General features: G+C 44.2%; 1 protein-coding gene across 3 annotated transcripts; it reads right to left on the bottom strand.

Moving 5' to 3' along the window:
* Positions 1-1,376: 1,376 nt before the first annotated feature.
* Positions 1,377-5,039, bottom strand: LOC123063499 (uncharacterized). Of its 3 annotated transcripts, none has more exons than XR_006430362.1 (3): positions 4,530-5,039; positions 2,371-4,239; positions 1,377-1,640 (listed from the first exon to the last, which is right to left on the bottom strand). XR_006430362.1 is itself a non-coding variant. In XM_044487299.1 (3 exons), the coding sequence occupies exons 1-3, from the start codon at positions 4,146-4,148 to the stop codon at positions 1,581-1,583; spliced, it is 321 nt and encodes a 106-aa protein (XP_044343234.1). In that variant the 5' UTR covers positions 4,149-4,518; the 3' UTR covers positions 1,402-1,580. The 3 variants fall into 3 exon arrangements, 1 of the variants encoding a protein (XP_044343234.1); XR_006430363.1 differs by having other exon boundaries at positions 1,377-3,249; positions 4,142-4,239; XM_044487299.1 differs by lacking the exon at positions 4,530-5,039 and having other exon boundaries at positions 1,402-1,640; positions 2,996-3,249; positions 4,142-4,518.
* Positions 5,040-17,578: the final 12,539 nt, after the last annotated feature.

The raw sequence follows: 17,578 nt of genomic DNA, 5'->3' as shown, positions 1-17,578 counted from the left end.
CCAAGCTTAGGCTTTTGGCCTAAGTTGGTCTATGGCCACGGCTGGCCTGGCGGATATCCATAATAATAGTTGGGGTCGTACTGAGATGCAGCGGCTATCGCCTCCTGAGCTGCAGCGTGGCAACGAGCGGCCTCCGCCCTCCTCTCGTACTCATCTGCCTCCTCTCTGGTAATAACATATCTTCCCTTTGCCTGATAATCAAAGAAGGCAGGAGCATGGAGAGTAATACGGACAGCACGACGTCTGTCAATGATTAAGCGATACTGGAGAGGTGATTCATTCCTCTCGACAAACTGGTGGTGAACCATAGCCTCATAATCCAAATAAGCAGGACGCAACTCAATATCATCTTCACATATGGCTATACCAAGAAAATTAGCTATGCGGGTTGCATAAATTCCACCAAAGAAATCTCCATTAAATCTATTAAGATGCAACCTACGTGCAACAATGGCTCCCAAATTATAAGATTTATCTCCTAACACAGCACTCCTAAGAATACTGAGGTCAGGGACACACATGTGACATGCCTCATCTTTACCATTAATGCATCTACCTATGAAGAGAGCAAAATAATGTATAGCAGGAAAGTGAATGCTCCCTATGGTAGCTTGTGTTATATCTCTAGATTCCCCCACAGTTATACAAGCAAGGAAATCTCTAAATTCAGATTTGTGAGGTTCCCTGACACTACCCCATTGTGGAAGTTTGCAAGCAGTGGTAAAATTCTCTAAGTCCATAGTGTAAATTTTTTCATAAAGATCAAACAGGACAATTGGAGAATTACGTGAAGATGAAAGTTCAAACCTCCTCACAAAGGAACTAGTGAGATAGTGATACTGGCTGCACTTTTCTTCCTCGAAGCTCACGAGATCAGCGTTACGCAAATATGCATTAAATTCTTCCTTAATTCCCGCTTGATCCCACACTACACCACAACACTCATGTAAGGACAAAAAAACTGCCGGGAGAAAGCACTTTAAAGGGCACATAAACTGCTGGGACAATGTTTCTCCCGGCAGATAGAACCGCCACGAGAACGGCTGCCGGGGATAACTTCTCCCGGCAGATAATTTTTTGCCGGCAGTTTATTTGCCCTTGCCCGTCTATTTGCCGGCAGTTTGTTTTCTCCTGGCAGATTGGTCAAAGTTCTTGAAACATCAATTACCGGCAGTCCAACTGCCTGCAGAAGCTTGTTTACCCGGCAGTTTTTATGCCAACACATAGATTTCACTACCAAATAGTTATAGGCATCCCTAATGTAATATCCATTCATTATGTTCAAACAATGATCAATACATATTACACAATTTATACATACACTTCACTCAAAGTAACATGTCTCATTCATACACTTCACTCGACCTTAAAGTCGATTTGATAAATTAACATAACAACCATATATATATATAAGCAGGTTGTGCCACAAAAGGTACAATACATATATGTTTCTAAATATGTGCCACAAAAGAACATAAGTTTCTTGGGTGCCACACAACCAAAATGAGCATATAGTGGCCTAACAACTGGCAAAATGATCGGAGCAAGTGTATAGGTTCCACAAACAAAGCATAATCACTCTACCATATCTTCAGCAGCTTGAACATCTTCGAAACCTCCATCAACTTCTGTAGGGAAACCTGCAACAAATAAGAAACTCAGAATGGAGCTCTCGTTTCAGATTTTAAATTAGCACATTAAAGATTTTGACATGCTGTAGTTTAACTCATCGGCATAAATAAAACTCTACTAAATGTGCATCACTTCATAATCACAGCAAGCAATGCTACATCATTAGATGAAGCAGGAATTGTTTGAAGTACACATACAAAATCTTCATGTGCAAACAAGGAAAACAGGAACATGTATAATTGACTTGCAAAAGCAATGACTAAAACTGAGTTAAACATGTATAGCATCATCTCTGGAGTTAATTTAGTACTCTTAGTTCGAATCATTTTTTTTGCACTGACTTAAACTCTACAAATAGGCAACACTCTATACAGTACTATATTGAAAAAAATAGTCAAAGTTGTGTACAAATAGGCAAAACTCTGTACTATACACAATACGGTAGTACAAGTAGGCAAAACTCTGTACTATACATAGTACAACAGTACAAATAGGCAAAACTGGTACGGGGAACAGTTTTATACGCCAAAACAAGGATGAAATTCTGTACTGTACATAGTAGAGTTTAACACTGAGTTCTAGCTCGAAGCCAAAAATTTGTCATGTGCAGATAGGCAAAACATGCTCAGTTCAAATCTTTCTTTTTCTTGCACTGAGATAAACATTTGTACAGAGTCTCCAGGAATGACATAAAAGATTTCACCACAAATAGTAACTATATGTCATCTATCACTCTACCTTGATAACCCAACTGGCGTGCAAGAATAAGATTCAAACTCAGAGAAACATGTACTTGATGTGCCATATCTTGAATCATCTCTTGCATCTCATCATAACTAAAACATGTCATTTGAGAAAATACAAAAACCAAGATAGCAGTAAGAATGTCATCATCTATATCATAAAAGCACATCACCTGTTCTGCACACATATCGTATTTCGCACAACACAAACAAAGATGGTTCTACTTTGGGGCATCAACTAAACAACTTAGTCAGGTGGACTAAACAAGTGGACTGAAGACTTAAAATTAATATCTTTCTTTCATCTCAAATTAAAATGAACTCCAAAGCTCAACTCAGCAACTTAGTCAGGTGTCAGCGAAGCAAATTAAGCTATGCACTTATTAATCAAAAAGGTTCCGTGTCCTTCGATCTAAAGGGCTACTAACAGTACCAGTGTTCATCTATGTTTATTTTTGAGTTCCATTTTTAGAACCATTTCAGGACTATTGCACCTTTACACATTTCATAGCAGCACAAGCTAACAACTATATCAGATATTCCAAATTGGTGGCATGCTCTTTTGGTGATGACAGTAGAATTAGGTCGGAAGAAAAAAGGCACAAAATTTGAAATCTCACCTGACAATGAAGGGGAAAAGGAGGCAGCGCTATTGATCCAGGGGAAGAACGTTGTGGACGGTCGACGCTCTGTTGCTTCGTTGCAGAGGATGTGGAGGATGCGTACCCGCGGGTTCGTGCTCGGTGAAGCTTGCCAGGAGGAGGCCTGCTCGGAGAGGAAGCTATCTCGTGACGAAGGAAGGCGTTCCACGGAGGATGGTGGTCGTTGGTGGAGTCGTTCGGCGAAAACTGGGTGCTAGTATGATAATAGGTGTCTGTATGTTTAGACAGTTCCAAAACTGGGATGCGTCTAACATGATTCTAAACCATACAATAAATAGAGTGAATCAAAAACACATGTTTGTGTTGATGCCTTGATGGCCATCAAACATTACTGTGTTACTATGTCGTAAAAAAGTTGAATTCCACCTGAAGAACTTGATTAGAGCTTACATGCACACAGTTTCACTTCCAATATGACACATCCTTTCACAATTCAATTTCAAGAGGAGTTGTAGCTATAAGGTGTCGCAATTGCAGTCCCGTTGAATATAAACCTTATCGCTGCTTTCAAAGCAAGTAGCTTTTACCAGCATATTTTCAGACTTTCAGTGTGTCTATATCTATAGCAAGATTAAAAAGCAATCAAAGGTGCGGCAATGGAAGTCCCATTGAATATAAATGGTATTGCTGCTTTCAAAGAAAGTAGCTTTTACTAGCATGTCTTTAGACTTTCAGTGTGTATATATCAATAGCAAGATTACTACGGCTGGTTATAGTTTCATGAATGTTGACCCTTCTAATACATTCAGGTTGTATAGAAAATAGTACATAGTAAAATGCAAGATCAACCAATTCTCACACATGAGGTGCTTCCTTTTTGGAAGAGCCCCAAGTTAAGAGGAAAAATATAGATGCATCAGTAACCAAATTATGCAAAGAGAAGCTTCCACACATGTATATGTTTGCTCCCAAGTCCCACCATCAATCCATAAAAAGGATTTTCTAAAAGAAGAATAGAACTGGCATAACTACGGTAAAATTCACTTGTGTTCCTCTCAAATAAATCACTTGTGTTAACCAATGTGATGACTCAGTGTCTACAATCCTGTAGTTTCTAATTAATAGTGGTGAAAATCAGATTATATGTGTGAAAAGAAGCGTTACCAATCATGGAAATTTTGTGAGCAAGCTATTGTTTCTTTATTCGCTTGCAAGACTGCTGTTTCCTTCTTCTTTTTCCCTACGTATTCTACTCCCTTCCTCTGCAGTGGCAAAACAGAGAATCATATGTATATTGTTAGATGATGAATATTTGCTAAGAAACAATGTGGCCAAATATAGGCACAAAAAAGCAAAGTGTCAGCTCTCCAAGCTCACGAACAGACAAAAGTTCAGAGGCCATGGTGGCTGGCTGTCCATGGTAGCAGGAACAAAATCGACCAAACAATAAGTTGGGAATAACTCCCATCAAACAAAAAAGACTAACAGCCTCACATCCTCTGAGCAGCCAACAAATTAGACAGAAACCAAAAAAGATCTGAAGGAAGGCCACCTGTATCGGGTTTCCACCATGACGGATCTGAGCAGCATGGTGTGCCAGCGTAGTGCAGAGCGGGCACCACTCTCCCTTCTGGGTGGAGGAAGCAGTGGCGGGGATCCCTTCTGTCCTCGTCAGCGCTGGGGCGTGGAGGGCCACGGAGAATAGGAGCGCGACAGCATGGTGGTGGCGCGACGACCCTGAGACAGCGGAGGAGCCAAGAAGCAACGGTTCCTCTATCGCTTCTCATCACCATGCTCGCAGGCCAATGGAGGAGGTTCGGACTTCTCCGCGGGGTTTGGTGCGGGAGAGGGGAGCGACATCGACCTCGACACACCGTCGGTGGTGCCGAAGGGAGGGAGCCGAGGATTCAACCTTGCACGACTATGGAAGGAGGCGACGTCGACCTCGACGCACCGGGCGCCATCGACACTGATGGGGGTCGCATAGGTCGGCGGAGGAGATCGAAGGCAGACGGTGGCGGGGGCGGGGAAGGCGGCGTTGGTGTGGGAGAGGGCAGTGTGGATAAGGGTTCGATTTGGGGAAGATCTATTTGGGGCAGCGGCTATTAGGTGCAAACTTTTCGCGGGCCTCTCGCGCGGTACGCGCGCAACTGGGCCAATTTCAGTCTCGTGCCCTACACACACACTCCGGCAGATAGTGGGCCATAATTTAGTTGTGCCGGCACATACTGTGTCCTTACAAATGAAAATTGTTGCCAGCAGTCTGTGCGTCCTCATTCCTACACTTCTGCCGGCAGTTCTTCTGCCCTTAAGTACTTTTACCGACATACCAACATCCCCGGCAGATAGTTTGCCCTTATTCAACTATTTATCCCGGCAGTTAATGGTCCTTAATTATGTGTTGTGGTGTAGTGCCATTCAGAAGGATGCATTGGAGCATCTCTTGGTGGTTCTTCATCAGCATCACACATTGCAAAGCTTGGGTCCTTGCTTGCTTGAAGAACCACCTTGGTACATTTTCCTAAGCATATTTCTTCCTCTGAAAAATTTCTGAAATTTTTAATAACTTCAAACAAAAGTGAACCAAGCTCAACAAAATTGATAGCAAAAACTCCTACAAGTTCCTACAGCCTATATCATGCATTAGAACTACTTTTGATAATATAAATTTGACATGCAAGCTCAAGAACAGGGTCACCTAAGCAGCACAAATTTGCAATGAATAAATCACTAGAACAAAAACTAATTGGACCAATAGAGGAGTCACATACCAAGGAACAATCTCCCCAAGAAGTTTCGTGAGAGGTGCTTTGAGCAAGGAGATCAAAAATCGCAGCAAAATGAGCTAGAACTCGTGCTTGAGCTGGATATTCGTGTTTGTGCGAGGAAGAAGAAGTGTGTGGGTGCAGGAATAAATGGAGGAGGGCCACCGTGAGCCCACGAGGCAGGGGGGCGCGCCCTCCACCCTCATGGCCAGGTGGATGCCCCCCTGCTGTGTTCTCGGTGCCAAATATTCTCAAATATTCCAGAAAAAAATCATATTTAAATTTCAGGGCATTTGGAGAACCTTTATTTTCGGGGTATTTTTATATTGCATGGATAAATTAGATAACAGACAGAAAATACTATTTTTATTTTGTTTAATATAAATAACAGAAAGTAAGAGGAGGGTACAGAAGGTTGTGCCTTCTAGTTTCATCCATCTCATGATCATCAAAAGGAATAACAAGGTTGATCAAGTCTTGTTAACGAACTCATTCCGATTAACATGGAACCGGAGAAATTTTGAATAACACCATGTTACCTCAACGGGGATATGCACATCCCCAATAACAAGAATATAATATTTCTTCTTGACAATAGAAAGAGGAAATTCAAAACCTCCAAAAATAATCGATGGAATGTTTCCAATAGAATTAATACTATGAACTTGAGGTTGTTTCCTCGGAAAGTGTACTGTATGCTCATTACCATTAACATGAAAAGTGACATTGCCTTTAGTGCAATCAATAACAGCCCCTGTAGTATTCAAAAAGGGTCTTCCAAGAATAATAGACATACTATCATCCTCGGGAATATCAAGAATAACGAAGTCCGTTAAAATAGTGACATTTGCAACTACAACAGGCACATCCTCACAAATACCGACATATATAGCAGTTGATTTATTAGCCATTTGCAACGATATTTCAGTAGGTGTCAACTTATTCAAATCAAGTATACGATATAAAGAGAGAGGCATAACACTAACACCGGCTCCAAGATCACATAAAGCAGTTTTAACATAGTTTCTTTTAATGGAGCATGGTATAATTGGTACTCCTGGATCTCCAAGTTTCTTTGGTATTCCACCCTTAAAAGTATAATTAGCAACCATGGTGGAAATTTCAGCTTCCGGTATCTTTCTTTTATTTGTAACAATATCTTTCATGTACTTAGCATAAGGATTCATTTTGAGCATATCAGTTAATCGCATACGCAAAAAGATAGGTCTAATCATTTCAGCAAAGCGCTCAAAATCCTCATCATCCTTTTTCTTGGATGGTTTGGGAGGAAAAGGCATGGGTTTCTGAACCCATGGTTCTCTTTCTTTACCATGTTTCCTAGCAACAAAGTCTTTCTTATCATAATGTTGATTCTTTGATTGTGGGTTATCAAGATCAACAACAGGTTCAACTTCTATATCATTATCGTTACTAGGTTGAGCATCACCATGAACATTATTATTAGCATTATCACTAGTTTCAGGTTCATTACCAGATTGTGTTTCAGCATCAGAAATAGAAATATCATTTGGATTTTAGGTGTTTCATCAATAGGTTCACTAGAAGCATGCAAAGTCCTATCATTTTTATTTTTCCTCCTTTTAGAAGGACTAGGTGCATCTATATTATTTCTCTGAGAATCTTGCTCAATCCTCTTAGGATGGCCTTCAGGATACAAAGGTTCCTGAGTCATTCCACCACCTCTAGTCATAACTCTAACATCATTATCATTATTCTTACTATTCAATTCATTGAGCAAATCATTTTGAGCCTTAAGTACTTGTTCTACTTGAGTGGTAACCATAGAAGCATGTTTACTAATAAGTTTAAGTTCACCTTTGACATTAGCCATATAATCACCCAAGTGTTCAAGCATATTTGAATTGTATTTCAATTGTCTACCAAAATAAGCATTGAAGTCTTCTTTCTTAACCATAAATTTATCAAACTCATCTAAGCATGGGCTAGCAAAGTTAGTAAATGGGATTTCATCTTTATCATATCTATAGAGAGAATTTACCTTTACTACCTGTGTCGGGTTATCAAGACCATGAGTTTCTTCAATAGGTGAAGGATTAAGATCATATGTTTCTTCAACAGGCGGTAAATTAAGACCATGTATTTCTTCAATAGGAGGTAAATTCTTAACATCTTTAGCTTTAATACCTTTTTCTTTCATAGACTTCTTTGCCTCTTGCATATCTTCAGGACTGAGGAATAGAACACCTCTTTTCTTCGGAGTTGGACTCAGGAAGCGCCCAATTATTTTCATTTGTCAACATATTATTCAATAGAATTTCAGCTTCATCCAGTGTTCTTTCCCTGAAAACAGAACCAACACAACTATCCAGGTAATCTCTAGAAGCATCGGTTAGTCCATTATAAAAGATATCAAGTATTTCATTTTTTTAAGAGGATGATCAGGAAAAGCATTAAGTAACTTGAGAAGCCTCCCCCAAGCTTGTGGGATACTCTCTTCTTCAATTTGCACAAAATTATATATATATCCCTTAAGGCAGCTTGTTTCTTATGAGCAGGGAAATATTTAGCAGAGAAGTAATAAATCATATCCTGGGGACTACGCACACAACCAGGATCCAGAGAATTAAACCATATCTTAGCATCACCCTTTAATGAGAACAGAAATATTTTAAGGATATAAAAGTAACGAGTTCTCTCATCATTAGTGAACAGGGTGGCTATATCATTTAATTTAGTAAGATGTGCCACAACAGTTTCAGAATAGCCATGAAAAGGATTAGATTCAACCAAAGTAATTATATCAGGATCAATAGAGAATTCATAATCCTTATCAGTAACACAGATAGGTGAAGTAGCAAAAGCAGGGTTAGGTTTCATTCTAGCATTAAGAGATTACTGCTTCCATTTAGCTAATAACCTCTTGAGTTCGTATTTATCTTTGCAAGCTAATATAGCTAGAGTAGCTTCTTTTTCAAAAACATAACCCTCAGGAATAACAGGTGATTCATATTCATTAGAGGGAGAGTCTTCATCATCACATTCATCAATATTATCAGATTCAATATTTTCACTCTCTCTAACCCTAGCAAGTTGTTCATCAAGAAATTCACCAAGTGGCACAGTAGTATCAAGCATAGAAGTAGTTTAATCATAAGTATCATGCATAGCAGAAGTGGCATCATCAATAACATGCGACATATCAGAACGAATAGCAGAAGCAGGCTTAGGTGTCGCAAGCTTACTCAAAACAGAAGGTGAATCAAGTGCAGAGAGCTAGATGGCAGTTCCTTACCTCCCCTCGTAGTTGAGGGATAAATCTTGGTTTTTGGATCTCTCAAGTTCTTCATAATGATAAGAAGATATAAATCCCAAGTGACTCAAAGAATAGAGATATGCTCCCCGGCAACGGTGCCAGAAAATAGTCTTGATAAGCCACAAGTATAGGGGATCGCAACAGTTTTCGAGGGTAGAGTATTCAACCCAAATTTATTGATTCGACACAAGGGGAGCCAAAGAATATTCTCAAGTATTAGCAGCTGAGTTATCAATTCAACCACACCTGGATAACTTAATATCTGCATCAAAGTAATATGATAGTAGTGGTAACGGTAGCAAAAGGTAATGATAACAAAAGTAATGTTTTTGGTATTTTGTAGTGATGATAGTAATAGCACGGAAAAGTAAATAAGCAAGGAACAATATATGGAAAGCTCGTAGGCAATGGATCGGTGATAGAGAATTATGCCGGATGTGGTTCATCATGTAACAGTCATAACCTAGGGTGACACAGAACTAGCTCCAATTCATCAATGTAATGTAGGCATGTATTCCGAATATAGTCATACGTGCTGATGGAAAAGAACTTGCATGACATCTTTTGACCTACCCTCCCGTGGTAGCGGGGTCCTAACGGAAACTAAGGGATCTTAAGGCATCCTTTTAATAGAGTACCGGACCAAAGCATTAACACATAGTGAATACATGAACTCCTCAAACTACGGTCATCACCGGTAAGTATCCCGATTATTGTCACTTTGGGGTTAACGGATCATAACACATAATAGGTGACCATAGACTTGCAAGATAGGATCAAGAACTCTCATATATTGATGAAAACATAATAGGTTCAGATCTGAAATCATGGCACTCGGGCCCTAGTGACAAGCATTAAGCATAGCAAAGTCATAACAACATCAATCTCAAAACATAGTGGATACTAGGGATCAAACCCTAACAAAACTAACTCGATTACATGATAAATCTCATCCAACCCATCACCGTCCAGCAAGCCTACGATGGAATTACTCACGCACGGCGGTGAGCATCATGAAATTGGTGATGGAGGATGGTTGATGATGACGATGGCGACGGATTCCCCTCTCCGGAGCCCCGAACGGACTCCAGATCAGCCCTCCCGAGAGGTTTTAGGGCTTGGCGGCGGCTCCGTATTGTAAAACATGATGAATCCTTCTCTCTAATTTTTTTCTCCGCGAAAGCAAATATATAGAGTTGGAGTTGAGATCGGAGGAGCTCCAGGGGCCCACGAGGTAGGGGGGTGCGCCCTAGGGGGGCAGGCGCGCCCCCACCCTAGTGGCTAGGGTGTGGCCCCCCTAGTCTTCATCTTTTCCAAGGATTTTTTTATTATTTCCAAATAGACGTTCCGTGAAGTTTCAGGTCATTCCGAGAACTTTTGTTTCTGCACATAAATAACACCATGGCAACTCTGCTGAAAACAGCGTCAGTCCGGGTTAGTTCCATTCAAATCATGCAAGTTAGAGTCCAAAACAAGGGCAAAAGTGTTTGGAAAAGTAGATAGGATGGAGACATATCAGTCACTCGGGGCGAGTCATGACGGATGTCACTAGGGAGAACTGCCTCTGCTCCGTAAACCATGAAGAAAGGCGTGTGACCCATCGATCTGTTTGGTGTGGTGTTGATACTCCATAACACAGAAGGTAACTCCTCCACCCAACAACCCGGCGTCCGCTTTAAAGGAACCATAAGCCGGGGTTTGATTCCTCTAAAGATCTCTTGATTTGCCCTTTCTGCTTGACCGTTAGATTGAGGGTGAGGCACTGATGACACATCAAGACGGATGTGCTCTCGTTGACAAAATTCCTCCATAGCGCCCTTGGATAGATTAGTACCCTTATCAGTTATAATGTTGTGTGGAAAGCCAAACCGGAATATCACCTTTTTGATGAATTGGACCGCCGTGGCTGCATCACACTTACTGACTGGCTCTTCCTCTACCCATTTGGTAAACTTATCAACTGCCACCAACAGGTGGGACTTTTTGTCCTTGGACCTCTTAAAGGGTCCAACCATATCTAGACCCCAAGTTGCAAACAACCAAGTGATTGGAATCATTCTCAACTCTTGAGCCGGAACATAAGCGTGGCGTACAAATTTCTGACAACCGTCACACCTTTTTACTAAATCCTCCGCATCAGCATGAGCCGTCAACCAATAGAAGCCGTGACGAAAAGCCTTAGCCACCATGGATTTTGAACCGGCGTGGTGACCACAATCTCCTTCGTGGATTTCTCGCAAAATCTGACAACCCTCTTGAGGAGACACACAATGCTGAATTGCTCCTGTAACGTTGTAATGATGTAGCTCCCCATTGATAATGGTCATTGACTTGGATCACCGGATTATCTGTCGGGCCAAGGTTTCATCATCTGGTAACTCACCCCGGTTCATGTAAGCCAGGTACGGGACTGTCCAATCCGGTATAACATGCAAAGCCGCCACCAACTGGGCCTCCAGGTCAGGAATAGCCAACTCCTCCTCTGTGGGTATCTTGACCGACGGATTATGAAGTACGTCGAGGAAGACATCAGGTGGCACCGGTTTACGTTGAGATCCTAGACGACTTAAAGCGTCCGCCGCTTCATTCTTTCGCCGGTCTATATGGTCAACTTGATAACCCTTGAAATGACTAGCCACTATGTCCACCTCTCGTCGATATGCAGCCATGAGTGGATCCTTAGAATCCCAAGTGCCAGATACCTGCTCAGCCACCAGGTCCGAGTCACCGAAGCACTTAACCTGGCTTAAGTTCATCTCCTTAGCCATCCGCAGACCATGGACTAAGGCCTCATACTCAGCTGCATTGTTAGTGCAAGGGAACATTAAGCAGAGAACATAACAAAACTTGTCACCTCGTGGAGAAGTTAATATGACTCCAGCCCCCGAGCCTTCCAACTGTCTAGACCCATCAAAATGAACGGTCCAATATGTGTTATCTGGCTTTTCCTCTGGTGCCTGCAACTCTGTCCAATCATTGATGAAGTCCACCAGTGCTTGGGATTTGATTGTTGTGTGAGGCGTATATTTTATCCCGTGAGGTCAAAGCTCAATAGCGCACTTGGCAATCCGGCCAGTTGCTTCTCTATTTTGAATGATATCTCCCAGAGGGGCTGAACTAACCACTGTGATGGGATGACCCCGAAAATAGTGCTTGAGCTTCTGGCTTGCCATAAAAACCCCATACACCAGCTTCTGCCAATGCGGATACCTCTGCTTTGATTCGATAAGTACCTCACTGATATAATAAACCGGGCATTGAACCTGATACTCCTTTCCAGCCTCCTTGTGCTCCACAACAATAGCGACACTAACAGCCCGGGCATTAGCAACCACATATAGCAATAAAGGCTCTTTATCGACCGGAGCTGCAAGGACAGGCGGCTCGGCTAACTGTCTCTTCAACTCCTCAAATGCTTTATCAGCTGCGTCGCTCCAGACAAAGTCATACGTTTTCCTTAGCATCTGGTATAAAGGGATAGCCTTCTCCCCAAGACGACTGATAAAGCAGCTCAAGGCCGCAATCCGGCATCCAGACGCTGAACGTCATTGACACATGCCGGTTTAGCAAGAGAGGTGATAGATGTGATCTTCTCTGGATTAGCCTCAATGCCCCTGTTAGACACCAGAAAACCCAAGAGCTTGCCTGCCGGAACACCAAAGACACATTTGTCCGGATTAAGCATCATCTTATAAACCCGGATATTATTAAAGGTTTCCTTCAGGTCCTCTATCAATGTTTCCTCCTTCCTAGATTTCACCACAATATCATCCACATAAGCATGAACATTGCGCCCAATCTGTTTATGAAGACAATTCTGAACACATCGCTGATAAGTCGCCTGGGCACTCTTGAGCCCGAAATGCATAGACACATAGCAGAAGGCTCCAAAGGGAGTTTTGAAGGTTGACTTATCCTGGTCCTTAACTGCCATTTTAATCTGATGATAACCAGAATAAGCATCCAGAAAACACAAACGGTCACAACCCGCCGTAGCATCAATAATCTAATCAATACGCGGGAGAGCAACGGGATCAACTGGACAAGCTTTGTTCAAATCTGTGTAATCCACACACATACGTCAAGTGCCTTTTTTCTTAAGCACCAGCACCGGATTAGCGAACCACTCAGGGTGAAAGACCTCCATAATAAACCCCGCTGCCAAGAGCCGGGCTACCTCCTCACCAATAGCCTTACGCCTCTCCTCATTGAAGCGGCGAAGGAACTGCCTGACCGGTTTAAACTTGGGATCTATGTTAAGGGTGTGCTCAGTGAGTTCCCTCGGTACACCTGGCATGTCAGAAGGCCTCCATGCAAAGATGTCCCGGTTCTCACGCATGAACTCGATGAGCGCGCCTTCCTATTTCGGACTAAGTTAGCGCTGATGCTGAACTGCTTGGATGAATCACCAGGAACAAAATCAACCAATTTAGGCTCCTTTGCTGATTTAAACTTCAGTGTCGGGTCATTATCTGTAGTTGGTTTTTTCAAAGAAGTCATGTCTGCCGGACCAACATTGTCCTTATAAAACTTCAGCTCCTCTGTGGCACAAACCGACTCAGCATAAAACGCATCACCCTCTTCACATTCCAAAGCAATCTTCCTGCTCCCATGTACTGTGATGGTCCCCTTATAACCCAGCATCTTAAGCTGTAGATAAACATAACACAGCCTCGCCATGAACTTGGCATAAGCCGGTTGTCCGAACAGTGCATGATACAGACTCTTGATTTTCACTACCTCAAAAGTCAACGTTTCGGACCTTGAATCATGATCATCTCCAAAAGCCACCTCTAGGGCTATCTTGCCCACTGGAAACGCCGATTTACCAGGCACCACACCATGAAAGACGGTGTTCGATGGTTTAAGATTCTTATATGTCAATCCCATACGGCGGAAGGTATCATAGTAAAGGATATTGATACTGCTTCCCCCATCCGTAAGCACCTTGGTGAACTTATACCCCCAACTTGAGGTGCCACCACTAAGGCCAGATGACCCGGATTATCAACCCGGGGTGGGTGATCCTCTCGACTCCATAAAATTGGTTGTTTAGACCAGCGCAAATACTAAGGCACTGCCGGTTCAACAGAGTTCACGGCCCTTTTGTGAAGCTTCTGATCACGCTTACACAAGCTAGTAGTGAAGACATGATACTGCCCACTATTCAACTGCTTCGGATTGCTCTGATAACCCGACTGCTGTTGCTGCTGATTCTCCTGATGGTTATAACCTCCCTGATTGCCCTGATTACCTTGATTGCCATGTCTGGTCTGATGGCCTTGGAATCCTGAACCGGAGCTGCCACCTCCATAACCCGGCCCATGAAAACCGCCTCCTGAACCGCCGGGCGGGCCATTGTCATATTGAAACATATTGGAATTTTTGAACTCTCGCATGATGATGCAATCCTTCCAAAGATGCGAAGCTGGCTTCTCCTTCGATCCATGCTTTGGACAAGGTTGATTTAACAGGCGCTCCAGATTGGGGCTTGACCCTCCGCCCCTCTAGGGCGGTTTGCCCTTACGACGCTGACCGTCATCCTTAGCATTGGTGTTAGCCACAAAGTCCAAACTATTATCTGCCTTTGCGCTTACCATTGTTCCCATGACATGCCGGATTGTGCTGCTGCCCCTTGGCATTGCCGTTCTTTTTCCCCTTCCCCGTCTTGTCATCCTCAGACTCAGGGTCTTTGGTACTATCTGAATCGGCATATTTCACCAAAGCAGCCATAAGGGTTGACATGTCATTGAAGTGACATTTGAGCCTTCCCAACTTCAGTTTTAATGGCCTAAACCGGCAATTGCCTTCCAACGTCAAAACTGTTGTATCCGCATTGATGCGGTCTGACGAATGCAGAATAGTTGAGACTCATTTCACCCAATGGGTTGTAGACTCCCCATCCTCTTGAACACAAGCGGCCAGGTCTACAATCAACATAGGCTGCTTACAAGTATCCTTAAAATTCTGGATAAACCGGTTTTTAACTCGGCCCATGACCCGACGGAGTTAGCCGGTAAGCTCTTTAACCAAGTACGAGCTGACCCTCCAACATCATGGTGAAGTACTTAGCACACACCGCTTCATCCACAACCAGCATCTCCATCGTCATCTCATAACTCTCAACCCATGACTCAGGGGGTAAATCGGCAGTGTAATTGGGCACCTTACGAGGGCCTTTAAAATCCTTGGGCAGTTGTACGTTACACAAAGTGGGGGTGAGACACGGCACCCCTAAATAACTGAAGACCACACCTGTCTCCACTGAAGCGGTAGGACGAACCGGAGTAAGCTGACGAGCCGCATGTGGTGCTGCTAACTCAGCTTCTCGACGTGCATGACCATGATCCACCACATCCTGCGCATTAGCAACACCACCTGCCGGGTTATGCCCTCGCGGCGAGTTATGGTGACGCGCACTGCTTGACACGGACGGTTCATCCTCAATGTGCCTGTTGTAGCTCCGACTTGGACGAGGGGTGGAATGAATCCTCTCGCGACTATGCGAATAAGCCTGCTGGTGGGTTAAAGCTGTTTGAGGGAGCTCTCTGGCCCGTCGTGTCTCAATCGCCACTGGTGACTCGCCGTTAATCGGGAGGGCTGCCAATCATGAAGTGGCGGCCACAATGTTATCCAACGGGTTGGAGTAATGCCCCGGGGGCGTCGGAACGTACTGTGGCACAATGTTGTTCTGACGAGGCGGGTCCATCGTGTGCGGCTGAGCCGACGCTCCTGTTACCGGTGCCTCCGTCTGGTTTATCACTGGCTGGTTACTGGTCCCCGCTCCTGGCGTGTTGAAGAGGTTTCTTGGCCCATAACCCGGCGGGGGGTGCGACCGGTATCTCCTCCTCACGACATCATCTGAGGCGCTATGATCCAGCCTAAGCCGATAGGCCTAAGCTTCTAACTCGGCCCATTATGTAGCCATCCTGGCGTTCTCTGCTGCTAGGTCCGCTTTAGCCCGAGTTATTTGATCTTTCACCTTTGCAATCTCCGCGTTGTGCTGATCTCGGTTTGCTGCATCCACCTCTGCTGCCAGCAACGTTGCTAAAGCGTCGAACAAATCAGACAAAACCTGAGCCGGAGGCGGCGCAAAGCCCCCTTCCCCTGCTGGCGTTGCTGTTGCTGAACCGGAGATCATTGCCGCAGCGGTAGAAGAGGGTTGTGCCGACTGTGTACTGTCCATGAAGACTGCGACCCGGTTTGGCAGATCAAGGGGGTCCAGAATACTGTTGCCATCGGAACCTCCACTAATCCTGCCATCCTGTAACTGGTATAGCGACTCGGTCTCTCCGGTTGAAGACTCGTCATCGGAGCACACAATGGTTTGGCCACCAGATGCCGATCCATCCTCATATTCCGTTCCGTGGATGACACCTATGAAGACATTCTTTACGGCAGGCTGAACCGGGGAAGAGCTTGTACGCTGAGCCGTCTCGGCGGTGTTGGTGCAGATGTCCGCCTCATGGCCCGGTTCGCTGATCTTGCCGATGAAGACATGAATTCCACCAAAGGGGACCCAGTACCCGTATTCAATTGAACCGGCCTCGGGACCCCATCCTGCATCGTCGATGTAGAGCTTGCCGCGACGACTCTTAGGCATCCGGCCCACAGCGTATCCCTTGAGTCCTTCGAACCTGCCCTTTAAGAACTCGAAACCATCGTGCGATAGCCCCAAGGTGGGCGCCAAGTGTCGTGGTTTTCTCACGGAAGATGTCCTCGTGAAAGGACTTAGTCGTGGAGCCATCGCTATGGGTTAGCTTAAAGGGGTTAAACCGGACAAGGGACACGAGAGTTTTATACTAGTTCAGCCCCTTTGATGAAGGTAAAAGCCTATGTCTAGTTGTGATAGAATTGCAGGGGTTTCGATGACCCAGGAGCAAATCCGCTTTACTTGGCTCTCGAGTTGTTGTGTGTTGTGTTGTCCCTAAATTGTCGATGGGTCGTTCCTTTATATGCTCAGGTTGACGCCCGTCAGTTTACAGAGTCCCGAGGCCGGATTGTTAACGTGTCCAACTCGGTCTCTATCCTTCCTATCTTACAATGCAAGTGACATGAGAAAGTTGGTTTACATCTACAGGCCTTAACCCGCCTTTGGGCCTTGGGCCTTCGTAAAGCGCCACCATCCTCATGTCTTCATGGGCTTCTAATCTTCATAGAGTTAACCCGACTACTCCCGGCCGGTTTACATCCAGTAGTAATATCCCCAACACTCGCGATACATCAAGATCGTACCAACTCAAGAACACGAGAGAGAGAGAGATATCAAACACATAGCTACTGGTACATAACCTCAGCCCCGAGGGAGAACTACACCCTCCTCGTCATGGAGATCTCCGGGATGATGAAGATGGCCACCGGTGAGGGTTCCCCCTCCGGCAGGGTGCCGGAACGGGTCTAGATTGGTTTTTGGTGACTACGGAGGCTTCTGGCGGTGGAATTCCCGATCTATTCTGCTCCCCGAAGTTTTTAGGGTATATGGGTATATATGGGAGGAAGAAGTAAGTCGGTGGACCTCCGGTCTGTCCACGAGGCAGGGGG

This window comes from Triticum aestivum, chromosome 3A (assembly GCF_018294505.1).
Source record: "Triticum aestivum cultivar Chinese Spring chromosome 3A, IWGSC CS RefSeq v2.1, whole genome shotgun sequence".
Lineage (NCBI taxonomy): Eukaryota > Viridiplantae > Streptophyta > Magnoliopsida > Poales > Poaceae > Triticum > Triticum aestivum.
Note: the sequence above shows the minus strand (reverse complement) of the source record. Positions and strands in the feature narration are given on the sequence as shown.

What these genes read in the sequence shown, in the direction of transcription:
- LOC123063499 (XM_044487299.1), bottom strand. An exon ending in CTTTTCCCCTTCATTGTCAG is followed by an intron (nt 1,641 to 2,995) that starts GTGAGATTTCAA and finishes TATTTGTTGCAG; the next exon opens with GTTTCCCTACAGAAGTTGAT.